This window comes from Euprymna scolopes, chromosome 24 (genome assembly GCF_053919585.1).
Source record: "Euprymna scolopes isolate OS-2025 chromosome 24, ASM5391958v1, whole genome shotgun sequence".
NCBI classification, from domain to species: Eukaryota; Metazoa; Mollusca; class Cephalopoda; order Sepiida; family Sepiolidae; genus Euprymna; species Euprymna scolopes.
This window is the reverse complement of record NC_136505.1, coordinates 48,890,721-48,918,139: the sequence shown is the minus strand read 5'-3', so window position 1 is coordinate 48,918,139 and position 27,419 is coordinate 48,890,721. Positions and strand designations below refer to the sequence as shown.

At 33.1% G+C, this 27,419-nt stretch overlaps 1 protein-coding gene across 1 annotated transcript in view; it reads right to left on the bottom strand.

The window, feature by feature from the left end:
• Window positions 1-27,419, bottom strand: part of LOC145246694 (neuronal acetylcholine receptor subunit alpha-7-like) — a 298,339-nt gene that overhangs the window by 9,522 nt on the left and 261,398 nt on the right. The window contains exons 4-8 of the mRNA XM_080108417.1: window positions 20,399-20,508; window positions 12,596-12,852; window positions 10,064-10,258; window positions 8,569-8,655; window positions 3,160-3,269 (exon numbers count right to left, since the gene is read on the bottom strand). Of these exons, the coding sequence (XP_079964543.1) occupies window positions 3,160-3,269; window positions 8,569-8,655; window positions 10,064-10,258; window positions 12,596-12,852; window positions 20,399-20,508 (759 nt within the window). The remainder of the gene's footprint in view (window positions 1-3,159; window positions 3,270-8,568; window positions 8,656-10,063; window positions 10,259-12,595; window positions 12,853-20,398; window positions 20,509-27,419) is intronic.

Below are 27,419 nucleotides of genomic sequence, written 5' to 3'. Positions count from 1 at the left end.
CTATTAAGGAGCAGGGAATAAAGTGCATTCGCTCTGACAATAGGACGGAATTAACTAAAAGAGACTTTGGACTTTTATTAAGTAACTGTAGTTTTAAACATGAGGAATCAGTGCTCCATTTACTACGCCAAAATGGAATAAATGAAAAATCGTTGCGATTTCCTTTTAAAATGGCAATATGTCTTCTTATTAAATATAAACTCTCCAAAACTTATAAATGTATGCATTAATGGCGGCCGCATATATTCGCAACCGATCTTTTAATAACAGATTAAGCATAACTCAATATGACGGCTTCTGTGGTGGTAAAAACAATTTAAGTAGAATGAATATATTCGGTTTAACTTGCTTCCCAATTCATAGATAAGAAATTCCAATTCAACATTAAAAGTGAGCAGGGGAAATGAAAATGAAATTAAATATTAAAAGTGAACAAGATCTGTTTGTGGGTGACGACAAAGGTAGCCCGGCATATCTAGTTTGTTTTACCAAACAAAAATAAAAGAGTTCGATGTGTAAAATTCAACGACACATTTAATTAAAAAAAACCAAAAAAAAACCAAAATCCATTAGACGAAGAAAACGAATCAATATATATATATATATATATATATATATATATATATATATATATATATATATATATATATATATATATATATATATTCTCATAAGAACTCAAATTTCATCCATCGCCACTCATGGCGAATTCTCTCTCTCCAAAACTTGAAAAGGTGTTAAACCTTTTCAGTTTTAGTACCTTAATGGTTCTTGCCTGATGATATCTAATATGATTGGAACGGTCTGCACATCGTAGCAAAATATGACTGTATTTACATAAAAATGTAATATATATCTATATATATACATATATATATATATATACACACATATATATATATGTATATATATATGTATATATATAATAAATGTATCATTGTTGTAGCTCAGATGTTATCTACTGAAACACTGGTGTTTATCAAAAAGTGTTCATTACAAGCGGAGCATAATTATAGTGCATTTATTCATACAAGCATTAAGTTCTAATAAATCGCTAAAATCAACTTAGACCACCCCAAAATCTACACCAAAGCCATAGATAAGCATCTCGGAATAAACCATAAAAGAATATAATAAAAAATAGCATAATAATAGTAATAGTATAAGAATGTTAAGCATTTTATACCTCTTTCATTTAGTCTAACTCCTTTTACTATTAGTTTTTCTTTTTTTTATTATGATTTATTCAAATTAAAACCTTTGAATAAAAAAAATATTTAGAATCTGGTTTCCCACAGAAAAATGGCCTGAAGATGCTGCTATGTCTTGGGGAGACCTCATGTTTTGACAAGCTTCTGGGCTTGATCTTTACTCCTGATCTGAAATGGAACATGTAATCAAATCTGTTGCCAAGGCCGCTGGAAAATGGTGGGATCCTTATATCGATCCAGTAGATATCTCACTGCTAATGCAATTCTCTATCTATACAAGAGCCAGGTACGTCCAAGTATTGAGGACTGTTGCCACACCTGGACAGGAGCTGCTGGAAAGGACTTGTCCTGCCTTCATAGAGTTAAAAAAAGACTTCGTAGCCTCGTAGATGTCATTTTCTTTTTCCTGCAACCTCTATATCACAGAAGAAATGTTGCGAATTTGTCTCTGCTTTATCATTATTTTCATGGCAAGTGCTCGATTGAGCTCCAATCTATGGTCCCTCCTCGCCAAACTTTCACAAAAACACTCGTCTAGTTTAAATCACTATCAATAATCCCCACACTCTTTATCTGTGTCTAAACCTAACCGTAGATTCCATGAACAAAGTTTTGTTTTTCTTAGAACTGCACGCCTGTGGAACCGTCTTCCGTGTTCCTGCATTCCAACGGACTATCATCTGATTGTCTTCAGGTCCAACGTAAACAAGTTTTTGATGAGCCGTTCCACTTAAGTAAACAAATTTACCGAATTTCCATTACTAACGATCACTATATTGTCTAATTGACTACTGTACACTCTTAACCCTTATCCTCGAGTTGTCTCTCGGCCTTGATAAGTGGTGATGCCTATGGAAAAAAAGAAAAAAAGAGTAGCAGCAGAATCATGTATGCACATATGTCGCAAAGAATGTTTGTGTAATAAATACACTATATAAATCTATCCTCTCTCTCTCTCTCTCTATATATATATATATATATATATATATATGTTAAAGAATGGAGAGAGAGAGAGAGAGAGGAAGATAGATAAAGAGAGATAGAGAAGGGAAGAGGTGAGTTATAGTGTAGACACGTTGGCCGGAAGTAAAAGATCAGCTGATTTGATTGCGTGTGAGTCATGTGATCAGGTTAGCTGAATCGGAGATTTGATTTGGACACAGAAGACAACGGACGGCTTCCCGTTGTCTCCTCCTCTTCACGGGGGGGGGACGAACGCTGACATGTGTAGAAGAAGAACCCACACAAGCCGATTTCACTTCCACCTTCTGCAGGACATCTGGGAAAAATGAAATAAAAACTATAGAACTAATTCCTAGTTTTGGAGTGATTGAATCCTCATCCAAAAACAGGTATCAAGTCTCCCTCCAGGACGAGAAAATCCCAGATGGTCCAACATCGGAGAAGCAGAGGTAGGTTCTGAAAATACATGTCACTCACACACGATTCCCTTTATGATAATCAAACACACAACCCTTTATATTAGAGACAATATATATATATATATATATATATATATATATATTATTTTATTTTATCCACAATTCAATTCTGTCGCAAGTTTAGAATATAATTGTCTATAATACCAACTCAATTATAATCTCAGCTCAATGAATTTTCAAAAGAGTTAAATTGAAATAAAATGCTTAGATGATAATAAGAACTTGTTGGGAATAGTTGTAAGCGTCTCTGAGGAGTGACTTGATGGAAGATTTACAGTTCTATGGACGACAGGTAATTGTCCGTCCTTTCACGAAACAGCTGTAAGAGCTTAACAGAGCTTAACGCCAAAAAAGTGAATTTCTATTCATGTAGGTTGTGATTTTATTCAATTTACGTATATATATATATATATATATATATATATATATATATATATATATATATTATGCATTATGTGTTTGCTAAATATATTTGCATAGAATACACCATTAGTAAATCTACTCACCCAGTTCGGCATTCTATGCGTTTCTGGACTGCGATGATGGTAATTTAGCACCCAAACTGTAAGAACTACGGACACGGAACAGGTCACCATGATACAGGCAAAGTAAACACCTGTCAAATATACAAAAAAATTCATCAATATATAAATGATCTAAACAAATAAACTATGAAATAAAATATTAATAACGTGTTCAACCGCTCCAAAGTGGTCAATATTATGTATTGTACCCAGCAAGAGAAAAAATGATATTTATTCACGTTTGAATCCTTCCATACAGTAACATCTAATAAGAATTTACTTAAGAAAAAGCAAGGAATTACACATCATAGTCCCCATAGAACGAAATACTTGCTATCCGATTTCTAACCCATGTAAAGAGCAAGTTGAAAATTTAAGCTAAAATTCTTATATACACTGTAAGCTGTAAATTGAAATAAAATGCTTAGATAATAATAAGAATTGAAAAGATAAATTCAAAACTTAAATTATTAGCATTACCGGTATGAGATGAAGATAAATTTTAATTAATAATATTTAAATTAAACTTTTAATCACAATTTCTTCTTGAGAAATACAATTTTAAGCAAAAACTAATCAGTAGATCATAGAATGTAAACAAAGTTCGTACGAAACTATCGTAGATTGTAAAAGAAATAATCGAGCATATAAGTACTGTACTGGAATTTGAAGGGTGGATTAGTATTTGGAAATAACTCAATTAAAAAAAAAATTGGGGAAAATAATAATTACAATAAAAAACTTACAAAAGATTAACTTAATATTAAAATATATAATTGGTTGAAATATAATTTAAAAAGTAGAAATACGAAAATGGAGCGATTACTAAATACGATCGAAAAATAAAACACGCACAGAAAAAAAGATGGGGTTTAGTAAATCCGACTGCTTGTTCTATAAAAATAGAGATTATGAATGCATTCATATATGCATAAATAGTGTATCTGGCCGTCTGAAGAATAGCTCTTTTGGAATATTTTTAACGGATATAATATTAAAAATTGTCCAAATGATTATGAAACAATTATAACGCATAAAAAATACACAATAAGATGATCTCATTTTATATTTTATCTTGATTTTTGCGAAAATATATGCATGCTCAATTATGAAAACTGATAATCATGAAGCTTAAATAATTGAGTCAATTAATTTTGACTTTAATTTTACGTATATGAACGTTACTGGAATTTTAGTATATGAAAATTTTGGTAAAAATTCTAATAAGGTATATATATATATATATATATATATATATATATATGTGTGTGTGTGTGTGTGTGTGTGTGTGTGTGTTAGCATGTACCGCGTTTTCTGGTCGTAAAATACGCATAAATATTATATTTTAATACATACACAAAACTAAGAGATGTGCATGCGAGCATTATACTCTTTCTAAGCAGTTAAATCATTGCTGGTAACAAAAAATACTCGAGCTGTTTTCTAATACAAATTTTTTTTACTTATGTGTTCATTTGTCTCTTTGAAGTTCGTTTGTTTAATATATCGGTTTGCAATATAATTTTGTCATTCTGTCAGACTCAAATTTTAAATCTATATATCTATACAAGGGAAAGTGTGTGTGTGTGTGTGTGTGTGTGTCTGTGTGCATTTCCCTACGAAATAACTCTGTCAATTTTTAGTCTACAGACTCGAAATTTGATATACAGGGTACTGAGATTTGGAAAAATCTATGTGATCGGTTTTTAGCCAGAAATTTGGCGATTAAGGAGTCAAAGTTCAACTATTTAAGCTTTGAGAACTCTACCAAACCTCTCCGATAATTTTGGGTCTACACACTTGAAATTTTAGATATAGGTTCCGTGGACATGGATCTAACTTAATAACTTGATTTGAGGCCAAAACAATAAATTTTCAGGGGTCATAATAGGGGTCAAACTTTAAAAAATTACCCCCTTTTTTTTTGCTCAGCATACACCTCCAAACACCCGGGCAACGCCGGGCACCCATGCTAGTTTAAAGTAAATTTAAACAAGCTATACTTCATTTGATTCGCCTTTTATTCGTCTGTAATTTTAATTGTTCATATTTTAATTTTCATTGAAATATCCTAGTTTTCACGTCAATTAAAAAAAAAATCTCAAATGGAGAAGGCAAAAGTAACTCCGCAGCAACAAATGAGATTAAACCAGCTTAAAATATGGACTTTTTCTTCAAGAAAGCATCTATAATCGAAATTATTGTTGTTCCAGGTGATACAACGTAACATTTAGTCCATATACCTCGACTTTCTCTTAGGAGTCGCCAGGAGCTCATTAATTTGCATCTTTCTGGTTTATCCAATCGGAACGCAGATATAAATATGATAAGAAAACGGTACGAATTACTGTGCAAAAGCATCAAAACACAAGTATTGTTCTTGATGCCTTTAAACCTGGTCGTCCTAGAAGTACTTCTTACAAAGAAGACAATGCTATTAAGATCCGAAACAGATTCTAAACGGCTACCCAAACCCAACAACATTATAATCTTTTTAAAAAGTGCTCTCTTTCTACTGTTAAGAAGAGATTGAAGGAATTTAATTTGCGAGGTTGTGTTGCAAGAGGCAAGCCAATGATTTCTATACAAAACAGAAAGCATTGCCTGGACTTCGTCAGATGCAATGACGATTATGACTCTTCATATTGGTCGAAAGTGATTTTTCGTGACAAAAGCAAGTTAAACAGGCTAGGCAGTGATGATAGGCAGTACGTCCGTTGACGGAATGGCGAAGAATTTAATCCTAGGTGCAGAGTTTCAACGCTGCGATGTGGGTGGTGGACGTTAAGTTTTGGTGTGGAGCGTTATTAGTGCCAATCGACCAGGGCATATAGTTCGCTTGCAATGTCGAATTAATTCGACCAAGTACATTAATACGTTGACTGAGAATTTTCTATCCTATTTTGGTCGGAATTTGAATGATAATCCCATCTTCATGCAGGATAATGCTCCCATTCACATAGCTGGCGATGTTAAGAGGTTCCTGGAAGAGCATGATATTCCGTATTTGGATTGGCCTGTACAATCTCCCGACCTCAATTCTATCGCAAACGTATGGCATTACATCAAGCAACAGCTACGCAATGATAAAATTTCAAACCTGGAAGAACTTTGGACAAAAATTAAAGAGAAGTGGGATGGCCTTTCTCCGGAATATTGCGTCAAAATAATTCAAGGGATACCAAAAAGATTGCAGGCTGTCAAATTGCAGAAGGGTCATGCTTCTAAATATTAACTAATTTATTGTGTCCCTGTTGTATATGTGTTGCAATTGTTGCATTAATGTTCTGAAGTTATATATAAATAACAATTTTCCATTGTACGGAGTTTCTTTTTGCCTTCTCGATTTGAAGTTATTTTTTAAATTAACGTGAACACTAGGATACTTCAATTAAAAGTCAAATATAAACAGGTAAAATTATAGAGGAATAAAAGGTGAATCAAATGAGGTATAGGTTTTTACTTGGGATTGAACGAGCATCAAAGAAATTTCCCTACCATACTTTTTATCATCGAAATCGGTTAAACTAACCATTTTTCAATCAAATCGATTGCTTGCCTGCTCTAGTTGGGAACCTATCTTGGTGCACTGAGAGGAAACGTTACATGCCTTTCCGCAGTCCATAATACATTGTAGATAATCTACTGTTAATTATATAAAATGATTTTTATATGTAATGACTTTAATTAAAGTTTAAATACAAATGTTTAGTATTATGGTTTAATTGTGCACTAGTTGGAAATACTCATTTCGAACGCGCCCCTTCCTTATCACAGGATATACTGTTGCTTTTATACCTCCAGCTCTTCTGCTTATGCGGTGATAATGTTTCTTAAATCAACTAGTAATGCTAGGCTTTGTAAGGTGTAAACTTTGTTCAAAATCCGATTGCTCCTTCTTTATCTCAGATTTTTCGATTAATGATTTTTTATGTATACGAGAAGCATTCCGATACAAAACCTAAGAACACTCCCAGACATATAAAGGATAGTTATGTGAGATGTGATAGGGGACGAACACACACAAAGTGACTTTAATATATAAGTAGACTAGCAGGGAGATCCGGCGTTGTCCAGATTGAATGAGGATCAGCATATGTTCCAACCTACCATATTTATGGCAAGTGATCGACTAAGCTTCAATCTATGGTCACCCCCGCCAAATTTTCACAAGAAACACGCGTCTAGCTGAAGACACTATCATTAATCCCCCCACTCTTTATCTGTGCCTAAACTTAAACGTAGATTCCAGGAACAAAGCTTCTTTCGTAGAACTGCGCGCCTGTGGAATTGTATTCCGTTTTCCTGTTTTCTAGCTGATTACAATATGGTCATCTTCAAGTTCAACGTAAACAAGTTCTTGATGAGTCGTTCAACTTAAGTTAACAAATTTATCGAATTTCCATTACTAACGATTACTATATTGTCCAATTGACTACTGTACACTCTTAACCTTATCCTCGATTGGTCTCTGGCCTTGATAAGTGGTTATGCCTATGTAAGAAAAAATTGAAATTGATGAAATCGTCCATTTTTTTAATCAAATGTATTGATTGTCTGCTTAGAGTGCCCCCCCCCACCCCAGTGTATCGTGAGGAAGCATTATATGCCTCGATGCGGCGCCTTAGTCCACAACACATTGTACACTACATCAATAAGAATCTATTATTGATTCTATAACATTATTTTTATATTATAGCTTGAATTAAAATTTAAAATGCAAAAATAAAATATCATGGTTTTTTGTGGTCTAAACGGAAACTGTCAATTCGAACGCGCTCCTGTCTTATCAAAGCATAACATATTGATTTTATGAAATTATTTTTACATAACCAATTGAATTAAAGTTACACGTACAAAAGTCAAGTATCATGGCTCAATTGTGCTCTAAAAAGAAATAGTCATTTCAGACGTGTCCCTGTCTTATTATAGACTCTACAGTTGATTGTATATGCCTGACCTTTCTGCTTGTGTGGTGATAAAACTTCTCAAATGCACTTGTGATGTTAGGTTGTATAAAAGTGTTAACTTTGGTCAAAATCTGACTTCTTTCTTTCATCGGAATTCTTTGATTATCGATACAAAACCAACGTTAAAACACTCCCCGATACATCAAGTACCTTTGTATGAAATTAACAATAAAAACGGCTCAGAAGTTTCCAAGTCATCGGCAGTGAACTTACACATATACAGACAAAGTTTCTTTATACGTAATAGTAGAGATATCAACATGGGCTACTTTTTTTTTTTTTTTACTTTAAACTGCATTAGCGCACAATAAAATATAATGTTCTTTTTTTTATTCTGAACGGCAGATTCTGCATGCTGGTACAGTATGCATTAGTTATATCGCATACGCCAGTTGAGCAATTTAAAGAAAGGGTTACTTACCAATGAGTGGCACAGCATCAGACGTGGGAGGCATTGTCTCGGCTACCAGTAACAGGAACACCATGAGAGACAGAAGGATTGTTACACCTGCAGAGATGAATGAAATTGTAATGAGGAATTCATCGATAAATCAATAACTTTTATCGTTGATTTTCTAGATACGCATATATTCTTTCGCAAGTTAACAGACAGACACGTGCATACATACATAAAATAAAGCCAATCCAGCCTAAATCTTAACGTCTATAATCGATAGCACTCATGTCTGAATACTCCATATAGTAAGTTTCAAGTCTGTGAACCAAAAATTGAGAGAGTAGCTTGATAGAGATCGTTCTGTAGACAGACGAGATAACTTTTAGGGTGAGTCACGGAAAACGGATGTTTTTAAAGAAAACAAAAACTAAACGGCATCTTAAGCAGATTTAAAGACTACCTTCCTCACTCCCCATCCATGACTCTAGGAGAATAATTAGCGTTCTAAAAACATCCGTTTCTTGTGACTCATCCAGTATATAGAGAATCATTTGAGCCCGTACCGATTTGATGTAATGTTTCTGAATTTTTTAGATAAGGATTGATAATACGTATTATTTGGATTGTTCGGACTATCGGTCTGATCTTGCTTATTATTCTCACAACGTTTCGAGCGATGTAACCTCCGACCTTCTTCATGTGTATCATTACAATGGGTCTTATTCACAGACAATAATCAATGTCAAGATACACACGGAGAAGATTGAGGGTTACATCGGCCGAAACGTTGTAAGAATAACACCAAGATGAAAATGTGTTTATTTTAGAATGTACGATCAGAAACGAAATACCAAAATATGTGTGTGCATACCTAATGAAATCTTCTCTCCAGCGTCCGGGGGGGGGGAGAAGATATATAAAATCTGTTGTCAAGGTCGCTGGGAAAATGGTGGGATTTTTCTATCGATCTAGTAGATATCTCACTTCTGATGCAATTCTCTATCTATATAAGAGCCAGGTACGTCCAAGTATGGAGTACTGTTGCCACATCTGGGCAGGAGCTGCTAGAAAGACTTTATCCTTCCTTGACAGAGTTCAAAATAGACTTCGTAGCCTAGTGGGGGATACCCTTTTCTCTTTCCTGCAACCTCTTTCTCACAGAAGAGATGTTGCGAGCACGTTTCTGCTTTATCGTTTTTTTATGGCAAGTGCTCGTCTGAGCTCCAATCTATGGTCCCCCCTTACCAAACTTTCAGGAGAAACACTCGTCTAGCTGAAAACACTATCACTAATTTCCCCCATTCTTCATCCATGACTAAACTTATACGTAAATTCCATGAACAAAGTTTCTTTATTAGAACTGCACACCTGTGGAACTCTTCAATTTGCATGCTTCCGGCTGACTATAATATGGTCGTCTTCAAGTTCAACGTAAACACCAAGATGAAAATGTGTTCATTAATGTAAGTGTTTATCACGTACGATCAGAAGCGAAATACCAAAATGTGCGTGTGCATACCTAATGAAATCTTCTCTCCAGCGTCCGGGGGGAGAAGAAACAATAACAGAGACAGTGCAGAAATGAGCACACACGGTATGATGATGTTGAAGCCATAGTATAAAGTCCTGCGACGAATGTGAATTGTGTAGGTTGCATCCAGGTAGATTTCAGGACAGCATTCGTAGGAAACAACGTTTAGTTCCACGGGCATTGCTGTGAAGAGGAGGAGACAAAATGACAAACAACAATTAATATTTGAAATTTAATTAGAAAAAAAAGAAAAAAAGAAAAAGACCGTGGAACAATGTAAACATCGAAACGTAATGGAAAAATAACAACGAAACAAAATATAATCAGGAGCAGGTTTGTCACACCAATCATTCTTTGATAATTTTACCCCTCATTTTCACTTCAACATACACAATAATACCACATTTACTTCATAGTAAAAATAAAATATTCCCAATGGTTTGAAATCAGTTTTATTAACAAAAACGTGAGGGTATTGTCTTGTCATAAAATACGCTTAAATATATTGTAATTCATAAAGATTTCGTATTTAATATTGCAGGGTCAATTCTCTATTGAATATTTCATATAATACTGATTTTGAAAGTAAAAAAAAATATGATTTGGGTGTCATCAGTTTGAATCAAAACAAAAAAAAAATAGCACTCCAGCCGCGTTCGTTACCGTTTAAGCTATCGACAGATAAATAGGAAATATTTAAAACTTCAGGCTATGAATCAATTTGCGCATGCGCAAAAATTATAGAAGTATGTCGAAAAGATGAACTGAAGATTTTGAATTTCAACTTGTCGACATATTTCTGTACGCGTCATTCATCCATCCAAACAAAGATTTTACTCGTTATAAACCATCCTTGGTGTATAATTATTATTTTCTGTTAATTGCAGTGTTATGTGACAAATAGTTTAAGCGTTTACTGATTATATATTTTCACGCATACATACATCTACTGCTTTATTTATATAGAAGATATTTACTATTTAATTAAAGAAAGAACGAATATTGAACAAAAAAGAAACGGAAAAGAATGAACAGAAAATAAAGAAAAAAAAGACATCCAAAGCAGATTAGTACGACCGTCCTAACTACTTTCGAACAGTAGACCACCCACTGATTTCCAGTTTGGTTAGAACCAAAAAGAAGCGACCCAATCTCTAAGTGGAAATTGGACTCATGTCGAATTCTAAGATCATAAGGAATATGGATCATATTTGAGAATGGATGGCTTCATTTCAAAATTAAAAACAACGGGGAGGTGACGAAAGCAAAAAAAAAAAAAAAAAAAAGTATATAGTGGCATTTTAAAGAAACTCTATTACCGAAAAGATGGGGAGTGACAGTTACTAATCTTGAGTTTCAGAACCCTGACATTGAGATATGCATTGGCAATAATAGCTAGAAGAACAGACATATCGACAATAGTTAATATATATATATATATATATATATATATATATATATATATATATATATATATATATATATATATATGACTACTTCATTTAATCACGTAAATTAATATACGAAAGTATGATTTATGCGTAAACTAAGTATTTACCTCAACAGTGCTCAATACATAGGTAGAGCTAGGTAGTAAGTTAGAAAAATATATATGGCATATATATATATATATATATATATATATATATATATATATATATATATATATATATATATATATATATATATATAACATCTGTTGTCAAGGTCGCTGGGAAAATGGTGGGATTTTTCTATCGATCTAGTAGATATCTCACTTCTGATGCAATTTTCTATTTAAATAAGAGCCAGGTACGTCCAAGTATTGGAGTACTGTTGCCACATCTGGGCAGGAGCTGCTAGAAAGACTTTATCCTTCCTTGACAGAGTTCAAAATAGACTTCGTAGCCTAGTGGAGGAGAGCCTTTTCTCTTTCCTGCAACCTCTTTCTCACAGAAGAGACGTTGCGAGCACGTCTCTGCTTTATCGTTTTTGTTTATGGCAATCTATGGTCCCCCCCCTCTTACCAAACTTTCAGGAGAAACACTCGTCTAACTGAAAACACTATCAGTAATTTCCCCTATTCTTCATCCATGACTAAACTTATAAGTAAATTCCATGAACAAAGTTTCTTTATTAGAACTGCACACCTGCTGACTATAATATGGTCGTCTTCAAGTTCAACGTAAACAAATTCTTTATTAGCCGTTTCCCTTAAGTAATCCAATTTACCAAATTTCCACTATTAACAATTACTACGTCACTGTCCCATTGACCACAGTACACTTATTAACCCTTATACTCTAGTGGCCTCTGGCCTTGATAAGTGATAACTCCTTTGTAAATATATATATATATATATATATATATATATATATATATATATAAATTTGTGAATATATATATGCCAATTAAGCTACATAGAATATTCCGCGTTTTATTCTCGTGAGAATTCGTCAAGTTTTATATATATATATATATATATATATATATATATATATATAGAGAGAGAGAGAGAGAGAGAGAGAGATACATACGTACCGATTAATTTCCATTCACCATTTCGAATGAAACTGGATAAATCTCCACCTTCGGTATTGTCGAGTTGAAGGTCCAGGAAACGTCCGTCATGTGTCCAGGAGCCGAATTTTAATTTGCACTTTTGGTCATCAAAGGGAAACCAGGCAATATCTATTTGACAGGTGCTCTTGAACATGCCCGGTGGCACCCAGAAGCATTCACCGTTGTAGAAAACCACCACGTTTGTGGGAAAGGTACCGTCAAATACTTCATTGGCGCTGCGATGGACGAAACAAATAAAGACATGAACAAAAAGAATACATAGTAGTGTTTACTTTGGTTTGGTTAATTTTCAAACCAACCCTGTAAGAGTTATTTAATGTTAAAGATATATGATCTTATTTGGTGCTAACCGATCCGACTGTCCATTATTTAAAACATTCAATATGCAAACGATTAAGCAAATAAGCTACATTAACAGAGTTTAAGTAATGCGCATAGTTTTGTGACCCATTGGATCAACGTTGATAAATTAGGCAATTTTCTCATCTTCTTTCTTTTTTACGTCTTATACTAACGCCTCTTCTTTTGCCTTTCTTAATTATTTATTAATTATTAATTATTTATGAATTAGTAATTATTATTAATTATTATTTATTATTTATTATTTATTAATTATTTATAATTATTCATTATTATTATTTATTATTATTATTATTAATTATTTATTAATCATTATTAATTATTATTCATTATTGTTTATTATTAATTATTTATCCATTATTAATTATCATTCATTATTATTTATTATTAATTATTTATTAATTATTATTATTATGAATCATTATTAATTATTTATTAATTATTATTATTATTACTAATTATTATTTATTTATTAATTATTATTCATTATTATTAATTATTAATTATTTATTAATTATTATTTATTATTATTTATTGTTATTCATTATTATTCTACAAACAAAGCGAATAGACAATAAGATTTAGTTTGGTTTGGTTAGCTTTTCGATTTTTTATTTCCAAAAACCACACGCTTACAGAACTCGCTTCATGTTGACTGTTTTCCCCTACCTATAGCCTTGGCTTTTGCAAGAGTAAGGTCAAATCTTATTTTTGCAATAATCATTTTTCGTTCATGCTAGCTGAATTGACTTCACGCATTGTCTGGTGCGATTTCCAAAACCCTTCTCCAACTATCTCTCCCAAACCCTCCAAACCAATTCTGTAAAAGTTAATTAATGTCGAGTTAACCTATTTGATCCTTCCTAGTTGTACAAAATCAGGCTGCTCGAGGATACCGGCATTGCGACAAACAATCCACCAAACATTAATGTTATTATACTTTTTCCTTTCCCTTTGTTAAACTCAATCATGTTCTATAAAGCCAAATACAAAAACAACAATTTTCCTATATAGAAAACAACCAAACTAAACACCATGAATAAATATTTAAATATATAAATAACTTGAAGCATAAATCTTTTTCCAAAATTACTGGATCTGGAATTAAAATAAACCGAAAAGCGTTGATATGCCATGAACCAAACCAAACCAAACCAAACCAAGCACCATGAACAATATTTAAAGAAAAAAAACTTCAAACATAAAAACGTTTAGAAAAATAACCGGATTCAACATTAAATATTCAGAAAATGGTTGATATGCCGTTAAACAAATCCATGATTTTCTTAGTGGCAATCAGACTTTCAAAGTTAGGAATTAAACAACATGTGGCTTTAAAAAAAATCTTTTTGAGATGAGGCTTCGTCATTTGAGCATTTATTCTTTTTGCAGACTGTTATCCTCATCTTCATAATTATTGTTTCACCACGTTTCGGCCAACTCATCCACTGGCCTTCTGCAGGTGATTAGAAATGTTGAATATCGTAACTTATTTCCAGTAATTCCTGCCTTCCATAGTTGTTGTCTCACCACGTTTTTATCAACTAGCCCCCTGGCCTGCTCGGGTAGAACTGAAACAGCTATCTTCAAACATTGCCCACTTGAAACCGCCGAGACTCAACGCCTCTATCCACTGCGCCACGGGCCCCGAAGCATTGTCTGAAGATAGCGGTTTCAATCCTACCCAAGCAGGTCAGTGGATTAGTTAGCCTAAACGTAGTGAGACAACTATGGAAGGCAGTAATTACTGAGGATACAATTACAAGACTCAGTATTCCTATCCCGTCGCGTTAAAGCACCTGAAGAAGGCCAGAGGATGAGTTGGCTGAAACGTGGTGAAAAAACAACAAGTATGAAAGTGGGGATTACAGTCCGGAAAAAATACACAACCTGTTGACACATTGTACACTTTTTACTCCTTTATCTTCTATTTTTCCATTTCTTTATTTACAGTGGGTGCAATAAGTATCCGATACATAGCAAAAAGCTAATGTATTTTTATTAGACGAAAACAAAACAAAAAAAAATAATAAAGCACTATTCTAGTGTATTTTTGCATGCTTTTTAATACGAGATTTGTATTTATTATACGAACATACATTAGAATAGCATTTTGTTATTGTTTTTGTTTTCGTGTAATAAAAATACATCAACTTTTTGTGTTGTATCGGATACTTATTGCACCCACTGTATGTTATTTGTTTATTTACGCTATATTTTTCATCTTACCCCATTTCTTCCCACCATTAAAACCATTTATTATGTAAAAAAACTCAGGCAAATGAGCTAGGTTAATAGTTTTATTAATCTTCTTTTGATTTTTGGTCATCGCTTATCAAGACCCAGAGGCCACTCAAGGATTAGTGTTAATGAGTGTTAAGTACACGGTGAGACAACGTCGTGATGATCAGTAATGGTGGAAATTGGGTAGCGTTCAAATATATAAAACGATTCAACAAGAACTTATTGAAAACGATTGTGTTATAGCAACCTCACGATATTGCGTCCAACAGACACACGGCTACCTGCATAGATTTGTATGTCGTTGGGGCAGGTTAGTAAATTAGAAAAATTTCTTCTTTCTTCCTCTTTTTACGTCTCCTCCTCTTCTTTCCTTTTGGCTTTCTTAATTATTTCTGGTTATAGATTGTTATCCTCGCCCTCCCCAGTCAGCAGAAATTAGACCATTCCTGTAATCACAGGAATGGTCTAATTTCTATTTTCATTATGGTTTGAGCAGGTGAGGTGAGGTCTTTACGGGGCATGGAGGAGGGGTATTGTGAGGAGTAGCAAAAGTAGAGGGGATAGGGAAGAATTTCTTTTGACAGGACTAAGGGAAATTCACTTTGGTAATTTCTGAAGGATAGGAGATGTGGCAGGAGGAAGCATTACTTTTACAGGAGAATGGAATTTAGGTTTAGAGATGAACTGAGAGATGGGGTTTATCTGTCTCTGGGGTTTAGTGCTTAGTTTAGAAGAATTTTGATTGTGGTGTAATGCTGGTTCTGTGCAGTTCTAGGAGGTCCAACTTCCCAGGCTTTGCCTTCTCTCTTTTTTTGAGAAGAGGTTAGTTTATTGATTGAGGCGCACTTACGAAAGAATGCCGACGGGGATGTCCAGCCCCTTTTTGCAGGTCAGAGTGACCCTTTTTCGAGGACGCTGACGTCTCAATACCACTTTCTGACCTTGGTGTCACAGTTCTTGCAATGGGGAAGAACTAGATACCCTCTCTCTATTTTTTCTCATTTGCTCCAACCTGCATAGATTTGTAGTTTGTTGGGCCAACGTTAGAAAATCAGACAACTTTTTACTTTCTCTTTTTACGCTTTGCATTCTTTTCTTTTGCCTTTCGAAATTATTTATTCTACTAATACTGTATTCTATATTTGTCTCATTCGCTGTCTCTTTGCCATCTAATATATTCAACATGTAAACAACCAAGTAAGCAAAATATTGATGGAGCATGGGACTTGTTAATTTTCTCCATATTTCACGGACACTAGCATGAAGAAGAAAAGAAAAAAAAACAACAGAAAATCAGATTTTTTTTTCTGATTCTGCGTAGTCTAATCTGCCATCGATTAGCGAAGAAAAATCCTTCTAGATGTTGGCATTTTTTCCCCCATCTAGAGTGCCTTAATTTCGGCGACCTGGATTTTCCTCACATTAAAAACCGAGTTTGTGTCTAAGTTTTCTCTTGATAGGAGTTACGCCAACAACAAGAGCAATTGAACCGTTTCAGCTTTTCTAAAAAAAAAAAAAAATAATAAAATAAAATAAAAAAAAAATCTTCATTTCATTCCGGAACAAAACATATTGCCATTGAGACGTAAAGGGTTAATGTGATTGGAAGACAGATAAATAGTTGGCATCCTAAGTGCAGAGGTATGCAGCGTATGTTTGTTTACATTACATTTAAATTTCTGAATATTTTTACGGTCGGTGAAATAGAAACCAGGCACAGAATTCCACATGCAAGTGGTCCGATAAACCGAAACACACTGTCAATATTTTATTTATGACTAGCAAAAGTACCCGTCGTTGACTGGGTTCAGAAACAGCCTACAGAAAATGGACTCTGATTTATGAAAGTACTAGCGAGGGATACCCGGCGTTGCCCGAGTGTTTGGAGGTGTGTGTGGAAACTCCGGGGATGGGGGGGGTAAATGTTTTGGTAGGTAAGTATGAGGATCGAACCCGAACCGTTGAGGCAAAGTTGTAAATTAAAGTGTGAAAAAAAAAAACAAAAAAAAACGTGGGACGTTAACAATTGCCCCACCGCGAGATGCTAACGGAAACACGTTTGAATTTATTTAATTACTTGGATTTGGCAGGTGCCCGTTTTAATGAGTTAATGAGGTCAAGTTTGACTGCGGGATTTTTATTTTCCCAAGATGTTATAGGAAAAAGACTAATCCACATGCGACGAGCGACAGATGTTGAATATTTATCTTCCCGAAATCGAGCAAATTAAATAGACAGGCGAGCTTCGTTGTTAACTGTGATATATTACGATTTATATGTGATATAAAAAGTTTTAACAAGTTGTGAAGCGACCGACCGCTTCTCTGAAAAAAGCCTTTTGTAGACATACAGAAAAAGCAAACACACATACAAACATACATACATTTTCACTTTTATATATATAGAAGATCAGGCTTATAGAGTTACGCAATATACGCTTTGTGACCCGTTTGGTCAACGTTGGTACATTATGTTTGCTTATCTCTTCGTCCTCTTGTTACTCCATTTTTCTCAACTTCTTTATTTATGTCATTTATTTACAGACTAATGCACACTTTATTTCACGCATCTTCATATTATCTACCATATTCAGTGTTAACACAACAAAGCTAAAACGATTAGAGTTTTAGTATTATGTATTGATGACTCAGCTAACTCATAAGGATTTTTATATATCCCGATCAGTAGTTTCAGTGGGATGTATAGCGTAGAATATAAAATCTATTATTGTTGGGACAATTACTTGGAATCGGATTTGGGAATCGGAAAAATAGAATCTTTTTCGGGTATCGAAATCGGAAAAAAGTTGTCCCTATTTTCCAATGCCCAAAACGATTCTTTTGTCATTTTTAAAATTTGATTTCGTTAAAAACCAAACCTTTTATTGCTGGTACCGATGATAAAATAATAAATATTTATTGGTTTTAATCTACCAGTAAAACTAAACTCTATCGATCATCTCCCTACAAAATGTATTTTACGTCGACCAAAACGATGTGAAAATAACATTCAAGGTGAGAACAGTAGGCCGAAGGATCCTTATGATACGGATAACCAGTCCTCATCTCAAAACATTCAGTACTTGTGTGTGTTTTTTTAATTTTTAAAATATTTTACTAGCAGGTTGCCACTCACAGCTGAGGTGAAATGAGTGTCACTTAGCCGGTGAAACAACCCTGTGATTATCAGTAATGATGAAAATTGGTAGAATTTGATTATTAAAGAGGACCGCTCAATCAGAACTTGTTTACATTGGACCTGAAAACGGCTATGTTATAGTCAGTTGGCAAGCAGTCCCGCGGTATTCTGTTCTATAAATACGAAATCTACATAAATTGAAATATCGTATTTAAGCATATTTTACTGATGGGAAACGCCTGCTGGCCTATAGTCATATATATATATATATATATATATATATATATATATATATATATATATATATATATATATATATGCAGCTTATCTTCCAATTTTCGGATTTCAATCCTGTCAAATCGCACTTGATTTCCTCTTGACAGATTGATTGTTGCTATTTCTTCTGATGAGTTAAGGGCATAATAGATTCACTGATTTATATGATAGTTACCACCGTATTTGGCGCAATTATCCCAAACTACGGTATATATATATATATATATATATATATATATATATATATATATATATATATATATATATATATATATATAAACGTTTTTGTATGTTCCTTTTAGTGCCACAGAAATCAATATGACATTAAAATCTGTTTAAATAAGGATTGATTTTGGTTTTCGAAGAATGTATACCAGTATTGAAATAGTCTTTCGATTCTGTCTGGGGGCCACTAGAGGCAATTATCGATTATGGCCATAAAATAACTGAAATATATATGAACATATAGAAGCGAGACAGGTCGTTATAGGAAATAAACCTTGCTCCTGGATTTTTTGTTTAGTTTTAGCACTGGTAGAGTATAATGGAAATCGTTGAAAGTGGTTGTAGCTAGACGAGGGGTTTTGTGAATACTGAATACTGTGTCCCATTGAGTCAACGGTTGTACGTTGTGCAATTTTTTCCTTTTCTCTTTTTACTGTTTTTATGATATTCTCCTCCTTATATATTTTTTATTTTCTTCTTTGTTTATGTCATTTATTTATGTGCGCCATTCTTCTACACTTTTCTCCTAAAATGTATTCACTACTACTTCTAATGATGCAGACTCTGTTTCTCGCCTCCCATCACTTATCATCTCAATTATCCTTCCTTATACCAATAACGCCGTCAGCCAAACAAGTCAGCAAGAGTTTCTATAATCTGCATAGTTTGTACAGACGATCTCTGACCCGTTTGGTCAACATTAGTAAATTGTACAGATTTCTTCTCATTTTACTTTCTTTATATTCTTTTTCTTCTTTATTTATGTCATTTATTTATACACTTCACACTCTTACATCATTCTGTCTTAAACTGCTGCAACTACTAATAATACTCATTCTATTCCTCGCCTCCCACCACTCTTCATCTCACTTGCCCTTTTCCCCACTATTTAACACTTACAATATGCAAATAGCAAAGCAAACAAAGTTACCAGAGGTCTATTATTTATCATAGATAATTAATTTATGGATCAGATAACCTATTGTTTGTTTTTAAAAATATTTTCTGGGCATTATTACAATAAGCAGTAACAATGACAGTATAACGACTACTATATATTATTAGTATTGGGAGAACTGGAGAAACGTATATTATGTTGGCAGATCATCCGTGACTAGTTGAGTCAACGTTGATCTACTGTTCACATATTCTTTTTTTTTACTCGTTTTTTATATCTTTTCTTGTATTCCTTTTTTTTCTTTATTTACGTCATTTATTTATTTGCACTATCATTTGGCATAACGATAAACATGTTTACTAATAAGTATTTCTAGTATTTCAAGTAGAAAAATATGTGATACAATAACGACCGAGCGCAAGCAAGCTAATCTACAAATAAGTTGATGTAACTTTTAAGATTATCACTATACACGTTAAAGAGATACGTGGGCTAGTCCACGGTACATTATTGCCAAATTTATAAGAGTCATATGAAAAACATAAAATAATAAAAAGATTAAAGATATGCTATAGATGGTATAGAAGAGAAAAAGTATTATGAGTCTCACATGTACTCACCTGTTGTACATTAAGATATCTGGCTTCCAAACCTTCGTTGGTGGAACTCGGAGACTAGAAATGTTTCCAAAATCTTCTGGATCCCAAACTAGGTTGGTATCGTTCCATTTCTGAAATAACACAGATAGTTAATAATCGGAGTGAAAAATTCGCAAATACATACACAAGCGTATACATATAGTGCATATATATATATATATATATATATATATATATATATATATATATATATATATATGAACAAATGATTAATAAAACATGTTAAAAGACATCTTGAAAAAGAGTTAAAAAAATATTTAATTTTAAAAAAGGAAGCACAAGATAAGTGGATAGTCCTTAATCCGCGAAGTTTCGAAGAAATACTCTCCTTCTCATCAGAGGGCAGGAATTAGCAAAATGCGGGATCGGATTTTGCATATAAAAGTATTTAATGAAACTACAAGTAAGTCACAGATCTTACTTGGTTAAAAAAAGGGTGAGGTAAGGGGAATAGGAGGTAAAAGAAAAATGATAAAAAGATTTCACATGAATGGATAGTCCGGTGAAGGGTAAAAAATCGAAGAATGGTAAAATCCAAAACGGTCGAATTTAAAATTCCCAATCTAATGGGTAAATTCCAAATGGTCTAAAATGATCCAAAAGGCAGAGTTCCTTGGAAAAAATCGCAAATGGAATGAATTCCAAATCATTAAAAGAAAAAGCACTGGAGAGAATATTTAAAACACGTCTGTCAAGGCTGGAGGAATCAAGTAAATTTATATATATATATATATATATATATATATATATATATATTATAAAATATTATATGTATAAAATGTATACCAATATTTTATGATAAAACATGCATAAAAATACATCCCATAAAATAAGGGGCGATTCATTCATCCCTCTCTCTCTCCCATCTATCTATCTATCTATCTATCTATCTATCTATCTATCTATCTATCTCTCTCTCTCTCTCTCTCTCTCTATATATATATATATATATATAGTGTAGCGACTATGTAATATTTGTCTATATGAATAAAAATATTATATATATATATATGTATGTATATATATTTAGATATGTATACATACATATATATATATATAGATATATAGATATTTAGATATGTATACATATGTGTATATATATATATATTTATATATATATATATATATGTATATGTATATGTGTGCGAATAAAAAAAAGCGCTTATAGTTCTTTAAACACGTGAAGGTAGCGGAAAATAAATAAAAACAATAAAAATGATAAATAAATTGATAAACACCAGCACTTCGAAGCTGTTAATATCGCTAAAAACAATAACAAATTTTACTATATATGTGTATAGTATATTTATTATACAACCATTAATGGCTACGCATGTTCATACATGTTTCAGTGGAATCTCAATTCAGAGGGATCCACTTAATTAGCTCAATGAGATACAACCGAAACAAAAATCAAGATTCATACGTTACTTGCTCTGTCCTCCGTGGAGCACTCTTTAATAAATACAGGCGTTTCAGTAGATCTACGAAACCAAACCAATAAACTATTATATATATATGTTTTCCAAGTTTGTCACAAGTAGTAGTATTGGGAGTGTGGATAAGGTCCCTCTCCCTAAAAATATCTTCGTGGTGTGCGTCTCAAATAGCCTCTAACAACCAAGTCCAGCTCCTGACCTTCTCGTGTGGGTTAGCTATTAATCGTGGCGAAACTGTTTATACTAACTTAGAGAAAGAGCTAAGCTGATCCGCTGGCACCTTAAAATCAGTCACTTCGGAGAGGTGGGGCTCATCAACGTTAGATGGTAGCTTATCTAAGACGAAGACAACTCTGATTCAAAACCTCCGTTTCCTTGAGGGATTACCCCATCAAGGAAAAGGCTATGTAAGAGCCAAGCTGTATCACCTCTGTTTTTGCCCTTGGATCCTCTGACTTCTTGGAGATGGAGGGACTGCTGCTGCACGGACAACAGCTAGCCTCCCATATATTGCCCAGGATAGGTAGCTCCACAACGGTTACCAACAAATATATATATATATATATATATATATATATATATATATATATATTTGTGTGTGTGTGTTTGTGTGTATGTGTGTGTGTGTGTATAATGAAATCATGTAAATTATACTTAATCATATAAACATTCCATATTTCGTCAAAAACAGTATATTTAAAGAAAAATGTTTCAAGAACAGATATAACATAGTAGACATATTATTTCTGATATTCATGGACAGGCTCCACTAGTGTATCAAAGTCTATAGTCATTCTGAAAAATTAAAAATATCCCATATTCATTGAATTCATTTAATTCATTCCTACTTGTTTTCCTACGAGAATTCCTACGAAAACATGTTTACTCCTGTCTTTGTATGTATCAATTCATGTATCGTGTTTATGCGCATTTCCTCTGGTTTATATATATTGTTTTTCGCCCGTCGGAACGACGAGGACGATCTAATCAGCATGTAGGGTAGGATGGGGGAAGGCATCATGGGTAAGTGCGGATATGGGTGATAAGCTTCAGTGAAGCTCCCAAACATTATCCTTCCTGTCGCACTTTATTTCCTTTTGAGAGATTCATTGTTGCTATTTCTTCTAATGCGTTAAGGGTAAAATAGATTCACTGATTGATATGCTAATTAAGTGATTGATTTTGCTCTACCAAACAGATACTGTCTAGAATTGTAAATGTCAACTGAATTAAAGGAATAAATTTTAAGATGGACAACATCATGAATTTTATGAATATAGCTTTTTGTCATTTATTCATTATATATATATATATATATATATATATATATATATATATATATACATATATATATTAATACGCTAGCGTACTTTCCGACCAGGCTTTACCGGGCGTTCGTGTTAGCTTAGATGAATACTTTTGCTGTTTTAACAAAAGTGCTACAATAATATCAAGGCGTCTCCATTTACGCTTAATATCTACAGAATTCCAATATCAATATATTACATATGGCAGAGTCCACTGTCGAATCTCCCCGGATCCCGCTAGTGTATACATATTTATATATATATATATATATATATATATATATATATATATATATATATATATATATAATATAAAGCTGAACGTGTGTGTGTGTGTGTGTGTCTGGTCACGAATAGGCTCCTATATGGTTGACTATTTTAAAAAACTGATTACATATAATGATAGAAGATGTATCGAGGATTAGGAATGGGTATGCTTGATCTGGCAGAACGGTGGTTCATAAAAGTTGTGAGGTCTGCGTTCGCGCCTGGCCCCTAAAGTATGGAAATAAAAAATGAAAAAAAAAAAACGTTTACAAGGGTTTTTGATATAAATGCACATACTAATTTTTTTTTAATTACATTTTCACCCCAAACAAGGCACATTGCCACTTTGGTGTAGGGGGCTACTATCAGGAGAAACATCTACTGGGGTACTATGTAGGGATTAGGGCAGCGAGATGTTGGTTCACGTTGCACTTGAACTTATGCATGTCAGTACAGTTAGGGAAGAAGGGACCTGGAATGGAATTCCAAAGTCTAGCAGTTCTGGGGAAGAAACTACTGGAGTAGAAAGATCTTTTACATCTAGGGATCTATACAGTGTGGGGGTGCGATTTTGCAGCCTGTCGGGTCTGTCGAGGGTGTTCACGTCGTGGGGGCACAAGTGCTTGCAGTTCTTCAGAGCATTCACCATTATAATACTTGTAGAACAGGCAGAGGGATGCAACGTTTCGACGATGGGACATAGGCTGACGCTTAGATGCCAGTTTAGGGTCTATCAGATTTGCGACTCTCTTTTGAACCCTGTCAAGGAGCGAGAGAATAGTAGCCGATGCACCGGCCCAAATATGACAGCAATACTCCATACATGGGCGAATAGTGGCCTTATAGAGGTACAGGATACTTTATAAGTATGTTTCAACTTAAATAGGGATGGTATAATAAAATTGTGGGGTCTGCGTTCGCGCTTGTACTCCATGGAAATATGGCACAAACTTTAACAAATACTTTTCATATATATTTGTGTAAGTATGCTTTCATAATTATGTTTCAGTTTGAAGAAATATGGTATAATAAAATTATTGGGTGTTCGTTCGCGCCTGACTTCTATAGAATGTAAATATGTCACAAAGTTTAACAATGTTTTTTAAAAGGAATGACGGTCCGCAATAACACCTTAACTTTAATCTTAATTCACATTAGCTTTTATTTATTTTTTTTAGCTTAATCATATTGTGTGGAATAAATTCACCTCATAAATTCACGTTCTTATTAAAGTGAAAGCCAAAAATAAAAGTCGGAACTTTAGACAATTCTCGACACAAATTTTGCATAACTCTGTTTTTTCCTTCCCCACTTGCACGTGGCATTTTTTCGAAAATAGATAAATAGATAAATAATAAATAATAAAAAATAAGAACGTTACTTGTTATCGTGTCAAAAGAAAGAAACATCCTGCTCACCTGATTACCTGTCTTTTTAAAAATATTTACAGAGCTGTTTATTTTTATTTATATATATGTTTAAGCCTTTTTTACAGTGTACTAGAAGGAATTCAGTTGATTACAACCCTTTCTTCGTGTTCTTTACATTACAATAGTACAACCCTGAATCCGACGGCGCAATACTACACCGTTCAATACTGTAAAACTGAAACGAAGTTGTTCTGCTTGAAAAGGGCACCATTTTCTTCTTATTTATATTTATATCGATTCTTTGCTTTGAAAATCTGAAGTAATTACGAGTTTACTGTTTTTATATCCCCTTTTGCTGTTTCAGATTATTTTACTAAAGTAAGTAAAGCTTCATTAGTTTTCAAAACTGTTTTTGTTTCTTTGTTTTTCGATATTTCGTCGATATTATTTAGTAAGAGTGTTTAGCAGAAAAGCCAACAAACGACTACCCGAAAAAATATACATATACAAGAAATAAATGTTACCATAGTCAATAAAAGTTCACTTCGTGTTTTTTTTGTTTGAAATAGTTTTTAATGCTCTTTACTTGAAATAATTTCAACGAACCGAAATTAAAACGAAATTGGAGGCGATAACTACTTAAATGAATTTTTATATAACTACACATGCCATAATCGAATATTCCTCAAGCACAAAATAACGGAACACATTAAAATATGTTTATAAATATTCCTTACGTTGACGGAACTCTCTTAAATTGTTAACACAGAATGCTCAGGTGGGGCACCTTCAAATTGAAAACGGGGCTCTCCATTTCAAATCGACACCATTTTGATTTTGTTTTAAACCGGTTCGTGAATTAAAAGAAAAAATTTTTTTAAACTCCTTAAAAATACAAACCAATTAATTTTTCTACCATAAAAGTAACTTTTATTGACTATGGTAACATTTATTTGTTATATATTTATATTATTATATATGTAACATTTTCTCATTGTAAGGAAATATAATTTTGTTGGTCACTCTTGGCTACGAATGGAAACACACTTGATATAAAAATATATTTTCGCGAAAATTATCTTTACTTTCATGATATTTTGCTTAGGGTAAAATTTTAGAGTATCAAAACCTATCACTTTACAACCTCCTCCTTTTTATAACCTATCATATTTCATCAATAACAGTCCATTTTCTGTAGGCTGTTTTTGAACCCAGTCAACGACGGGTAATTCAGCTAGTATATATATATATATATATATATATATATATATATATATATATATATATATATATATATACCGTCCTTTGGGGTAATTTCGCCCAGTCCGGGTAATTGCACCAACTAGCTAAAAGTGCTTTTTTAGCAACCACACATTTTTACACCCGCATTGGGCGCAATTACCTTAAACTACGGTATATATATATATATATATATATATATATATATATATATATATATATATATATATATATATATATATACTAGCATTTCAGCCCGGTGAAAAATCTTGCCCTATTTCTGAATACCCTTTATGTAAAATTTCAAATATTTAGATCAGAAATTGTCTGAGTAATTTTGGAGGGACCGCAGAGGTCCAATTTTTTAAACTTTGACCCCTATTATGACCCCTTAAAATTTATTGTTTTGGGCTCAAATAAAGTTGTTAAGTTAGACCCATGTTCAAGGAGCCTATATCTAAAATTTCAAGTGCGTAGACCCAAAATTGTCGGAGGATTTTGGTAGATTTCTCAAATGGAAAATCGTTGGACTTTGACCCCTTTAATCGCCAAATTTCTGGCCCAAACCCGATCACATCGATTTTCCCAAATCTCAGTAGCCTGTATATCAAATTTCGAGTTTGTAGACTAAAAATTGACAGAGTTATTGCGTAGGGAAATGTACACAGACACACACACAGACATACACAGACACGTTCACTTTTATATATATATAGAGAGAGAGACTTGCATGGGTGCCCAGCGTTGCCTGCGTCTTTTAGGTGTATGTTGAGGAAAAAAAAAAAGAAGCGGGCAATTTTTTAAAATTTAACCCCAGTTATGACCCCTTAAAATTTACGTTTTGGACAATTGACAGAGTTATTGCGTAGGGAAATGTACACAGAAAGACACACAGACACTTCCACTTTTATAGATATATATAGATAGATAGACTAATAGATTAAACAAAAATATATACGTATACATCAATATATATGGAAACAAATTTTTGTTTACTGTAAAGAATTTACAAAAATATTATGCAAATATAAATCATGTAGAATATCTGCATGAATATAATTACGCGTAATAGTTAACTCTAGATGATCATCCCATGAGAAAACTGAAAAAACTAATAGGGAATTAATTAAAATGAATGTTTCAAAGAATATGCAAATAAATTAGATCTTTTGCTTATGAATGCAATTCCACCACCCATATATGAGAAAAGTGTATTTTCCTTTTAAATGTATAGAAAAGAGGGGGTTTAATATGAATATCAATACACACAAAAGAAAAACGAATTGATAGGTGCATATATATATATATATATATATATATATATATATATATATATATATATATATATATATATATATAC